This window comes from Ahaetulla prasina, chromosome 10 (genome assembly GCF_028640845.1).
Source record: "Ahaetulla prasina isolate Xishuangbanna chromosome 10, ASM2864084v1, whole genome shotgun sequence".
In the NCBI taxonomy this organism is placed as follows: Eukaryota; Metazoa; Chordata; class Lepidosauria; order Squamata; family Colubridae; genus Ahaetulla; species Ahaetulla prasina.
The window spans coordinates 20,113,967-20,126,505 of NC_080548.1; the positions used below are offsets into that span (position 1 = coordinate 20,113,967).

Here is a 12,539-nt window from a genome sequence, read left to right on the forward strand (position 1 = left end):
GCTGAGATTTATTTATTGCAGTTTCCTGTTAAAACTTCGCAGCCTGGGCCTGCATGGTGATGTTGCATGAATGGGGTTGATGAGTTGATAGATTGGACATCCCAGACTTTGTTGCCATTAATCATTATTGCATGGCTAGATGTGTCATCATGGGGGATGGAGAGTAGCCCTTTCCTATGATGCAACAGTCCCAGTTGCAATGTATGGCTGTGAAAGTTGGACCATAAGGAAGGCTGAGCGCCAAAGAATTGAGGCCTTTGAACTCTGGTGCTGGAGAAGACTCCTGCGAGTCCCTTGGACTGCAAGGCGATCAAACCGGTCAGTCCTAGAGGAGATCAACCCTGACTGCTCTTTAGAAGGCCAGATCCTGGAGATGAAACTCAAATACTTTGGCCACCTAATGAGAAAAAAGGACTCACTGGAGAAGAGCCTCATGCTGAGAATGATTGAGGGCAAAAGAAGAAGAGGACGGCAGAGAATAAGGTGGCTGGATGGAGTCATTGAAGCAGTCGGCATGAGCTTAAATGGACTCCAGAGGATGGCAAAGGACAGAAAGGCCTGAAGGAACGTTGTCCATGGGGTTGCGATGGGTCGGACAGAACTTCGCAACTAACAGCGGACCCGTGGTAGTTATTATTTCCCCTGGCTTGGCTTGCTTGTACTGAGACCAGTTGCTCTCCTATTATGATATGCAGTTCCTGAAGCCATTTGTGATGTCATGTGAGTGTGAGAGATTTGCAGTACCATGGTAACTGAGCCATTCTTTGTGGCATAATATTCTATAAAAACTAGAGTAATATTGCGTGTTCTCTTGCACTCCGCTTATATATTTAGATCAGGGAAGAAAAGGCTTACAAATTTCTAAAGCCAATTAAAGGTAACCAGCATGATCTCCCTGCCAGAGTTTTTCAAAATGTTCCCAAGGTAATAATAATAATTTTAAAAAAACTAGAATCCGAATGGCATTCATTAAGAAACTTCCCATCTCATCTGGAATATGGGTTTTGGTTGGTTGATGGGTTCTTGCTCTATCCTTCCTTCACTGGACTTGTAGACATCATCTCTATGCTCAAGACTAGTGTTCTGAACTAGGCTTCCTTAGAAATTAAACAGCACAAACATAATCCCGGCAAACCTCTTTAATTCATACGGCTGTAAATTACTTTCATTTACAGTCCGCAAGGCTTGATAAACAGTCTTTCAGAGGAAGGTTATCAACACCCACTTATCTCACATGGAACGCTGCCAAAGAGCTAATTTCCAGAGGCAGGGCAAGGCCAAACTTGGCACAGAGTCACAAACAGAAGTTTCAAATCTTGAATCGGCCAGATGAATTAATAGCTTCCTGCAAAAGCTCCCATCCCATTTGCTTCTCTTTTATGTCTTATGGGAGGGGCCAATAATCTCCAAGCCTTACTCCTAAGTCGACCCTGTTTCCTTAATTGTTCCTGTCTCCTGGCAGCTCTGCACATGCACGCATTGGGGAAAAGCTCACGCTGTTCTTCTGCCTCACTGATGTCAGACTCCGGAGACTCCAGAGGTAGCAAAGAACTACCAGATGGCCTTGGCCTCCTCTCTGCCTCCGACTCAGAGCCATCGTCCGAGCCTTCCCCTGACTCCAGGACTGGCCCACGTTCCTCCTCAACCTCCTCACTGTCTGAATCTGCTGTCAGCTTTGCTGGCCACTGGTGGGCTACAACTAGATAGACTTCATTCCTCCTTCCAAGACTGATCATCTTAAAAGGTCAGGAGCCAAAAATTTTGTCCGAGTATCCGTTTGTTTGATACTTGATATGCAAAGAAGAGCTTGTTGGTGTCAGCTGCCTCATGACTTCCTACCTTTTCTGCCCAAAGCAAAGGGTCACATGTTAAGTCACGTGATTTTTTTGGTACTCATTTTTAATACTCATGCCTCCAGGAAACAATTGACGAATCCCAAGGTATCACTGTATATAGAGGCAAAATGTGCAGTTGAGTATTACATACAAAATAAATTTAATTTAGTTTCAGCACTTTCTAAATATTTTCTTAATATTTGTGTTCAAACAAGCATGGACACCCATAAGAGTGTTAAACACACCAGGAATTTTTTAACTATGGTTTGTTTAATAAGCCACAGTAGCTACCGGTAGAATCAACTGTAACATCGTGTCATACACCACCAATTTTTATTTATTTTATTTATTTATTTTTATACTTTTATACCGCACCATCTCCCGTAGGACTCAGGGCGGTTCACAGGCATATTAAAAATACAACAATAATAAATAAGCAATTTAAAACCCAATTAAAACAAAATATTATAATCGCCAAATCACTAAAACGGTAAAAAAACGGTTAAAACCCATTAAAATTGACTAAAATATTTTATTCTTAGGCTAGTCCAGCTCGTTGAAATAATAAAGTCTTCAGTTCACGCCTGAAGGTCCGGAGGTCAGGGAGTTGCCGTAGCCCTGGAGGAAGCTCGTTCCACAGGGCCGGTGCTGCCACAGAGAAGGCCCTCCCCCTGGGGGTCGCCAACCTACATTGCTTGGTCGACGGCACCCGGAGGAGGCCCGCTCTGTGGGAGCGCACCGGTCGTTGGGAGGCTATCGGCGGCAAAAGGCGGTCTCGTAGATACCCCGGTCCTAAGCCATGGAGCGCTTTAAAGATGGTGACCAGAACCTTGAATTGCACCCGGAAGGCTACCGGCAGCCAGTGATTGGCTTAATGTATGAGATTAATGTGATTTATCATGCTGTGTCAGTCAAATTAGAATATACCTAGGATAGGTCATACATTTCCCTCTTTTTTGGCTGTGTTCAAACAATATAATTAATTGGAAAATTGCATTTTGACCAATTTTATGTTGGTTACTTTTAATCTTGGTTACTGTTGTGGATGGCTTAGCACATTGTGTGAACACCATCAATCCAATCCTGAAAAACCAAGCTCTAGTCTCATGATGGAGAACCTATGGCATGCGTGCCTAAGCTGGCACGTGGAGCCATATCTGTGGGCACATGAGCTTTGCCCTAGGTCACTTCCAGCGTGCATTGGTGTGCTGGCCAGCTGATTTTCGGGCCTTCTGGGCCCACCAGAAGTCGGGAAACGGGCTGCTTCCGGCCTTCGGAGGGTCTCTGGGGTGATGGGGAAGGCCGTTTTCACCCTCCGGGGAGGGTGGAAAATAGGCCTACTGGGCCCACCGTGCCATCGTGTGCCAAAAAAAGGGGGGGCCGCATGGGGGTGTGTGTGCACGCATGCACGGGGAACATTGAATTATGGGTGTTGGCACATGTGCACATGAACGCCCCCCCCCCGCGCTCTCCCCACTCTTGGCACGCCACGGCAAAAAGATTAGCCATCACTGCTCTAGTCTATTACAGCTCAATTATTTGAGAAGGTATTACACATTTTCTTAACTCGGCTTTTATTGCAAATCCTTTTGGAATATATAAAACAGGTTGCAGCTCCCTCAAGTGGCCTAAATTGGGCACATAGAATCCATAACTGGTGTTTCTCTAAAATGCACATTGAACAAAATCTAAAATGCTTTTTACAATGAGATAAAACCATATCGTTGAAAAAAAAAAGCTAATTATTGTGAGTCTATGGGTCAATTAATTGCTATTCACTTTTTAAAATATGGTAGCTAGCCACTTGAAATCTTCACATATATAAGAACTGATCCCCTCTCCTAGTCATTGGGAATTCTATTTAAGATTGTATATAAACTTCTTTTTAATACCATTTCTTTTGGGATGGTTTTATGCATTTCTTAGAGCCTCAACAAACTGGATTCCAGGACAGTTGCAGTCCTATCCTTGTGAGTAGACACCACTGAACTAAATAAGATTTACTGTTGAGCAGACCTAAGTCAGGTTCCCATAGTATGGTTTGGATTTGACTTAAACATTACTGTTTGTTCAAAAAAATAATCATCATGGTTTATTATTACCATGGGCTGTAATAGCTCAGGCTGTTAGAAGCCTGTTATTAAAACACAGTAGCCTGCAATTACTGCAGGTTCAAGCCCGGCCCGAGGTTGACTCAGCCTTCCATCCTTTATAAGGTAGGTAAAATGAGGACCCAGATTGTTGGGGGGGGAATAAGTTGACTTTGTAAATATACAAATAGAATGAGACTATTGCCTTACACACTGTAAGCCGCCCTGAGTCTTCGGAGAAGGGCGGGATATAAATGTAAATAAATAAAAAAAATTACCGTTTTTCAAGTATTTCTGCCCATATTCAGAAGACAGCCTCGTAAGGAAAAGTATTGAGATATAGTTGGTTAATTAAAGGAACCCTAATTAAAGGAACAGGGGCTTCCAGTTAGGACCGTTGTGGCTCTTTGAGTGTTTAAGCTTGCCGACCCCTGCCCTAGTGCCACATAGCAGGGTGAGCTCCCGTCACTTGCCCCAGCTTCTGCCAACCTAACAGTTCGAAAGCATGTAAAAAATGCAAGTAGAAAAATAGGGACCGCCTTTGGTGGAAAGGTAACAGCGTTCCGTGCGCCTTTGGCATTGAGTCATGCCGGCCACATGACCACGGAGACGTCTTTGGACAGTGCTGGCTCTTTGGCTTTGAAACGGAGATGAGCACCGCCCTCTAGAGTCGGGAAGGACTAGCACGTGTGTGCAAAGGGAACCTTTACCTTTACCTATCACCATAAGAAACAAGATAATACAGTTATCTCTCACTGGAACTAAGACTGATGGTCTAAATGAAGTTCTCTATATTAGCAGATCATCTTGGTCTTTTCTGCCTAGAACCATCTTCAGCAAAAAAAAAACAATTTTTTTTTGCCATTCATTATGTAACCATCATGCAATCACAAGAACTTTTCCTGCATCTGAGTAGGTCGCCTCATCCATTTTCTTTTAAATACTCCTCTCTGTACTTAAATGTCAGTACAAAAACTTCTTTGAATGCTTAGGGATAAAACCAATACAGTGGATGGACTCATGTATGACATTAATGCATATTCTGAATTACTGAGACAGACTATTCATTGTAACCTGCAAAGTTAATTTATGGCTTCAGGTTATGGATAAATCTGGCTAACAGTATCTTAAGATGATAAAGCCATCTTTAGGTCTGTATAGGAATCAAGCAACAGAATATGTGTGCGCCCCCCACCTCCAAAAATACAACCATTTCTTCAAAAGCACTGCATAAGCACATTGTGAAATTGGGGGGAAGGGGGGGGGGAGACAGACAGTCAGTCAGAATATTTTGTCCTGGTGCACTATATTGAAAATACTCAAACGAAACACAAATCCAGATTCCAAAGTTCTGTATTTTTCAAAATAAAGATCACACATTGTTTAGAGACAATCTACACAAGAGTTACAAAAAATAGTTGCCCAGGCATAAGCATACACAGGTTTGTTAATTATACACATATGGTTACAAGTGTGCTCGCAAAAAGGTTCATTGGAAATATACACAAGGCTCTGTAAATGTACACCGTGTAGTGTTACAATTCTATATTCAAACAAGGAAAATTGACAGTATGTTACATTCACTTACAAGTAGACAAAATGCAAAATACAGTTTATCTTCTGTACAAAAAGGCAAAGTGATTTCACACTTTACAAGGTGAGAGAGGGACTCTGATTGAAAAGGAATAAGGGGTGTGTCTTTATTTTATTTTTACTGCCACAAAATAAGTAAAACATTGCTTTTCTTTTTTCAAAGAGTCAAATAAACACTATTTTTTAACTGAATCGTTTGTGTGTAACATTTAGAAAGGATTGCTACTCTCTTGACTAGGTGACAAATAAAAAAAAAAACCCAAGCATTTTTCCTTTTAAACATTAACCAGGCTGTATAAAGAGAACATTTCTTTCCAAAGAAAAAATTTTACTTCTGGTTGAAATTACAATTTACAATATACAACACTATATGCTACGACCATAAAAGGGGTGAATATACACTGAAATGCACAGGTTTTGCTAATTTATTTTCTTACCAAAAATGGGTTTATGTTGATTCAAACTTCTCCACATTTACATTACAGAGGTTTACAAATGTACAATTGTACAATCAAAAGTATGTTCCACTACTAGGGTACATTATAGATACAGATTAGACATCAAAACAAGAAAATACTACAAATTTTTATATATGCAAAGTCTACACCAAGTATACACTATATATTTATAGAAGCAAGACCAAAGTTGAATTGGATTCTTTTCTACATGCTAAATAATTAAAAAAAATTGCCTCTGTGTTAACAGAAGAACTGTAGTAGGCAGTAACTACACACCAACCAGCTATTTAAAAAAACTCTCGGTGTGTATGTTTTTCCCCCAAAGTTGATGGCTAAGCTCAATTCTTTAGCACTTGGTACTATGAAAAAGGAATTTTTTAAAAGTCTGTGAAACTTAAAAACTTACCTTAAATTGAAGCTTTAGCAAACTCATTTTTTTTAAATTTATAAACAGTGTTAAATGCAGATCTGCGCAATTTAACTAAAACTTCTCCTTGAGTGTGGACTAAAAGAGAACAAAACAGTTGTTTCCAAAAAGCTCTCCTGTAAGGTAGAGGAGTTAAAAATGTTTGTTTTTTTTAAATTTCATATTAGCCACTTTGAAAGTTTCCATATTTGAAATAGTTACATCAGTGAACAAAAATGTGGCTTTCCATGTACATTTGTTGCCTATGTACAAGAATTCTATACACCACTGAAACAGCAGGGCAATTTAAAAAAATAATTAGTACATGTTATGCAGGATAAAATTAAAGAAATTTACAAAGGGGTTTTTTTTCCCTCCCCTCCCAGCTTTTTTCTGTTTAAATTTGTTGACTAGTTTTATTTTGTCGTTCTCATAATATCTATATGTTGAGCAACCATGAATATTTTTCAAAGTATATATTAGAGCTTGACAGGTTGCTGGTTGTGAATTCCAGGTACTATGGTCACAAAATCTCTTCTGGAGCTCAGTGTTTCAGATGATGCCGTTTGGTGGTCCACAAATAGGCCCAAGGTCAACCCCGTTCTTCATGTAATACTTCTCCAACTTGGCCAAGATGTGTTTCCCGTATGTGTATTTGCGGAGAGTGGCAATGTGAGGTCGGATCTAGGGGATGAGGATAGAGGAATTTAAGCACAAGTGGTTCATAAGTACACTCACACAAGTACACTATGACTGCTGAATTACATAGGATGATGAAACTTCATATCTGGCTACCATCTTGGATTACACAAGTGGACCTGAAATAAATAGTCTGACAGGAGTAAATCAAGCTGCCACAGAATGGATTTAATAGCAATAGCACTTAGACTTGTACACCACTTCATAGGGCTTTACAGCTCACTCTAAGTGGTTTACAGACTCAGCATATTGCCCCCAACAATCTGGGTCCTCATTTTACCCACCTCGGAAGGAAGTAAGGCTGAGTCAACCTTGAGCCTGGTGAGATTTGAACTGACAAATTGCAGGCTGCAGTTAGCCGGCAGTCAGCAGAAGTAACCTGCAGTACTGCACTCTAACCACTGCGCCACCATGGCTAATGCAAACTTTGAACTAGGCAATGAATGGCAACAGCCATTTCTAGCTTCATACAGACAGTGCCATGATCTGTTGTAAGGGTGAATTCAGAGACCAATGAAACTAAGCCAAATTGGAGAGGATTAATCTTGGAAACTTGGTTGAACTGGTAGATGCAAAACAGAGGTGCCAGGTTCTGACTAGCCAGTATTAGGGAGACACATCTGCATACAATGATTTTTACTTCCTCTGAAATTTTCCCATGTTTTTCCAATCCCTGTGGGATCCTTCCAAATAATGCATTTTAATGTGTGTCATCCAATCCCTTGGTAGTCATCATGGTTGTGAATTAAAATGGCGATCCCCAACCTTTGTGGCTTGGCTGGGGTGGGGGTGGAAGAGTAGTTGCATGCAAGCAGCAGGTGTGCACGTTCACACAAGTGGAGCTGTGCGCCCTCACCTGCAATGTGTGGCCCTGATCCAAATGGGGAGCAACCCAGGGGTTGGGGATCCCTACATTACACGCTATTCATTTGCATTCCAATCCCTCTTCATGATTATTCAGTAATATAAACTGAATAAACAGTAATACAATTACTCAGGTTCGAGTCCCACCAGGCCCAAGGTTGACTCAGCCTTCCATCCTTTATAAGGTAGGTAAAATGAGGACCCAGATTGTTGGGGGGGCAATACAAGTTGACTTTGTATATAATATACAAATGGATGAGACTATTGCCTTACACAATGTAAGCCGCCCTGAGTCTTCGGAGAAGGGCGGGATATAAATTCAAATTAAAAAAAATAATAATAATGCAAAACCAGCACATATGTTTCATTTAAACACTGTGTTGTGTCTTCACTCCCGAACCGGGCCTCCTGGCAGAGAGTGACTCAGAGAGTGAGGGGGAAGAGCCGACAGGGCTTCCCTCTGCAGGACCTTCCTCTCTGGCTCTGCTCCAGGTCCCAGAGGCAGGCCAGGTGGAGGAGGAGGAGATGACGAGGCCTCTTTCCCCCGACCCCTCCTTCTCCCTGGCAACACCCCAAGAGCCAGCTGAGGAGGATCAATCTTGGCTAGATGCAAGGCAGTGACGCTGAGGGAAACATGCGCAGCAAAGGAAAGGGAGGGGCCGGTCCAGGGAGTGCTGAGTCACGGAGCCACACCCCACAGGGTACAAAAGTGGGTGGAGCTGCCATTGGGCTTCGTGACGGACAAAAACTGACTCTTGGAAACTTTGGCTGCAATATTTTGAGACTAAGACTCTGGCTTCTGTTTATTTCTGAACTGCAGTTACATTGGTCTGAGGAGATAGGAGAACTTGGCAGGCAATCGCAGGTTCGTTGCCAGAACTGATACCTGTCGTTGGAGTAAATTGCTGGCAGATATAGTCAGCTCGCGTGTTGTGGTTGCGGGGGACAGAACACACTGTTTGTATTTTAGTAGGGAAAGCGGATTTCCCCCCCTCCCCCCCCCAAAACCCCCCTTCATTCAAGATGCTATCCTACAACAAAAAACACAGGGGTAGGTTTCACACAGTTTCAGAGCAACTCTGAAGGGGGAGTGGCATCTTTCAGGTCCTTGAGTAGTACCTCCAAGAAACGGCTTTCCGTGGCTTTTTGCACTGGCTGTATTCCAACCAAATAGAACAGGCAAATCCAGGCCACCGACTCACCTTGTGCATCACAATCTTCCTTTGGGCTGGCTCTGCCACATCAATCATTTTCTGTACCACGTAATTGGCATACTGATCTTTCATCATGGTGTATAAGGCACTGTGAGGGCCATCGTTCATAGTACACACCTCATCAATCAGCATGGCTCGTTCAGTGCGGGAGGCATGCGTGACACATTTCTCCACGACATTGCTGTAGCGAGTCAAAAAAGGGTACTGGTTATTTGCTGGCATCCCAACAGGCATCCGTATGGATGGATTTTGCAAAGTATTTCACGCATCACTTGAGTGTGGATGCGCACATCCACAGAGGAAAAGAGTCATAAAACATTTGAACTGTTTTCCCCTTGTTACGCAAGAACGCAGACTGGGAAATTGAAATAAACGGTCAGGACTGAGTTTTAGCCTGAAACAGAGAGGCAGCGTCCTCTATAAACAAGATTCAAAGTATGTTTACTAATGTTGGCTCACTGATATCAAGAGCAACTGGAAATAATGCACAGATACTACCCACATTCATCTCAAAAACAATTGCTTTACAATATAACATGTAACCACCTCCAACTACCCTTAAAAGGTATCCTGAATTGACAAATATAAAATAGTTGGTTGGACTAGAACAGTGATGGCTAACCTTTTTGCCGTCGCGTGCCAAAAGCGGGGGGAGCGCAGGGGGGTTGTGCGCTGGCGTGCCCACACCCATAATTCAATGCGCTTCGGGCATGCGCGTGCGCAACCCCTCTGCGCTCCCCCTGCTTTTGGCATGCAATGGCATGGAGGGGCCGGTAAGCTCGCTTTTTACCCTCCCAAGGCTCCAGAGCCTGGGGAGGGCGAAAACGGCCTTCCCCACCACCACCGCCGGAAGCCGGAAACATGCATGCGCACTGGAGCTGAGCTAGGGCAACGCTCGTGTGCCCACAGATATGGCTCCGCATACTACCTGTGGCACGCATGCCACAGGTTCGTCATCACAGGATTAGAATGAAGATTGTGTTTCTAAATACATACTGCACATTGCTTTGTATCAACAGCATAATTGCTTAGATATTCTTAGTTCCTGAAGGAGTAACAACTTCATCCTTCTCTTGTATCTACATTACACTACCCAAAAGCTGCCTCCAGCTGGAATTAGAGAATACTTTGGTCCTGATTTGGATGGACGCAAACATTCTTGACTCCCACGGATTTGAATTATGTTCCATACGAGGGCAGTGCTGGATAAAACTAAGCAACACAGCACCAAGGGATAACCTAACCTTTCATCTTGGTCTGTTGCGTGACTGCATTTGAACTCTGCTCATGCAGAATTCATGATTCCAGCACCATTTAGCTTCTCCCCACCTTCCCAATGCCACATTCTGCTTTATGTAACTCTGCCAAATAAAGAGATCTGAAAATACATTTGGATGGGAGCAAAACTAATAAATGTTTCATCATTACAAGGAATTCTGAAGCTTTATTTTGAAGCTGTAGCTTTTTTTTCCATATATGAAGAACAGAATCTTTTCCCACTTCAGTTTTTTTTCCCCCTACAGCTAATTATTTAGAAATAGACAGAAAAGGAATGATGAGGATACCTGGCAAATTTGTGCTGACTCAGTACAAGTACATTGCCTCTAATTTCTGCCACAATCTTGCTTTTATCTTCAGGTCGCCCATGTTCAAGTACATGTTGGATAACATAGTTCCCATATTGATCCTGTTTGGGTAGACAAACAGGAGATTAAGTCATAAAACTCTTTTTATGTTAAACATCTTTAAAACACAATTGTAATTATGCAGTACTGTGTAATAAGCTGGGCTGTAATCAAATCGACAAATTACAATTTTCGCTTCTGAAATGGAATGCCAAAACTATTGAATTCTTTCTGTGTCAAATGTGGATCCCAACTTTCATTCAGGAACTTGACACAACGTATGTAATGCTTGTGCCTATTTTTCCACACAAAAGCATGAGAGGTAGATTGGTGGGTTGAATAAGATACCCAGCTGCTATGTTTCCTACTGCTAGTCTAATACCTTTAATAGTATAAGTCAATGTTTCTCAGTCTTGACTATTTGAAGCTGCGTGGGCTACAATTCACAGAATTCTCCAGCCAACTATGCTATGCTGGCTGGAGAATTCTGGAAGTTGAAATCCACATCTTAAAGTTGCCATGGTTGAGAAACTCCAGTATGCATTTGGTCCTTGTTTAGCTACCACAATTGGGATCGACAACTAAGTAAGTGAAATCACAACTATGCTCATGATCTTATTTCAGCATTCCTTTGCTTTACAGACCTGCTAAGGTCATACATGCAAGTATTGGTCATCAAGTACCGTATTTTTCGGAGTATAAGACGCACGTTTTCCCCCCAAAAAACGTGAAAATCTAGATGCGTCTTATACTCCAAATGTAGCCCCGCCCAGCTTCTCAAACAGAGTTTCAGAAGCTGAAAGAAGCTTCAGAAAAGAAGCCCCCAAACAGAGCTTCAGAAAAGAAGCTTCCAAACAGAGCTTCAGAGGCTTTTTTTTCTGAAGTTCTGTTTTGGAGGCTTTCAGAGGCAGAATTTTTTTTCCTCTGAAACAGAGTTTCAGAAGTTTCAGAAGCAGAAAAAAAAGCAAAAAAAAAAAAAAAAAAAGCAAGACACAGCACTCACAACCAAGGAACCTGTTGCTAAAATTCACCTCTGGGAACAGGTGATTGTGGGCCAATCCACCTGCCAATCAGCTTTTTTCTTATTTTCCTCCCCAAAAACTAAGGTGCATCTTATACTCTGAAAAATATTGTAACTTTTTAATCAATATTGCAACTGTGATTGGTGACTATGTAAGGCGGTTGCTAAACAAGGACTACCCATATATCCTGTATTTTCTGCCCTTCTCCAATATGGTTATCTCCTGGAGGTGCGGAGTTGAACTCTCAAGATTTGCCCACCCGGCAATCGTCATCGCTGAGAATTTTGAAAGCCAATTGCCTATCTGGAGAACATCCCAATACCAGAAGTCTGTGCAATTTCATTTATGATTTGACAGATTACCTGCACAAGTTGTTCTGTGTGCTGATGAAGCTCTTCCAGGATAGGGAGGGTCTGTTCAGGTAGACAGTGTTCAAGGATCCTCTGAATGACCCGGCAGCCATAGGGATGGGTTGACAAGGCAAACACCTGAGTTCAACAGACAGAGGTGAGGACAGGGTAAAAATCCTTATTCAGAACAGCCTAAATTTAAAACAAACAAACAAACAAACAAACAAACAACAACAGACAATGTAGCATGTCAATTTTTTTTTAATACCCGCTTAGTTATCACTCACTGCCAGGCTCCAAAAACTGTGAAACTGAATTCTTTGTACATTTTAAAACTTGATGTTAAGATCGATGGTGACATGGTGCAGTTGGAAGAAAAATGG

The 12,539-nt window shown here is 42.1% G+C and overlaps 1 protein-coding gene across 13 annotated transcripts in view; it reads right to left on the reverse strand.

Annotated features, from left to right (window-relative positions):
• Positions 1 to 5,262: 5,262 nt before the first annotated feature.
• PUM1 (pumilio RNA binding family member 1) overlaps positions 5,263 to 12,539 on the reverse strand; it is a 64,332-nt gene continuing 57,055 nt past the window's right edge. For all 13 annotated transcript variants that reach the window (XM_058195236.1, XM_058195241.1, XM_058195238.1 and 10 more), the window contains 4 exons: positions 12,169 to 12,294; positions 10,725 to 10,846; positions 9,148 to 9,340; positions 5,263 to 7,066 (listed from right to left, as the gene is read on the reverse strand). In XM_058195236.1, coding sequence (XP_058051219.1) covers positions 6,935 to 7,066; positions 9,148 to 9,340; positions 10,725 to 10,846; positions 12,169 to 12,294 — 573 coding nt within the window. In that variant the 3' untranslated portion in view covers positions 5,263 to 6,934. The remainder of the gene's footprint in view (positions 7,067 to 9,147; positions 9,341 to 10,724; positions 10,847 to 12,168; positions 12,295 to 12,539) is intronic.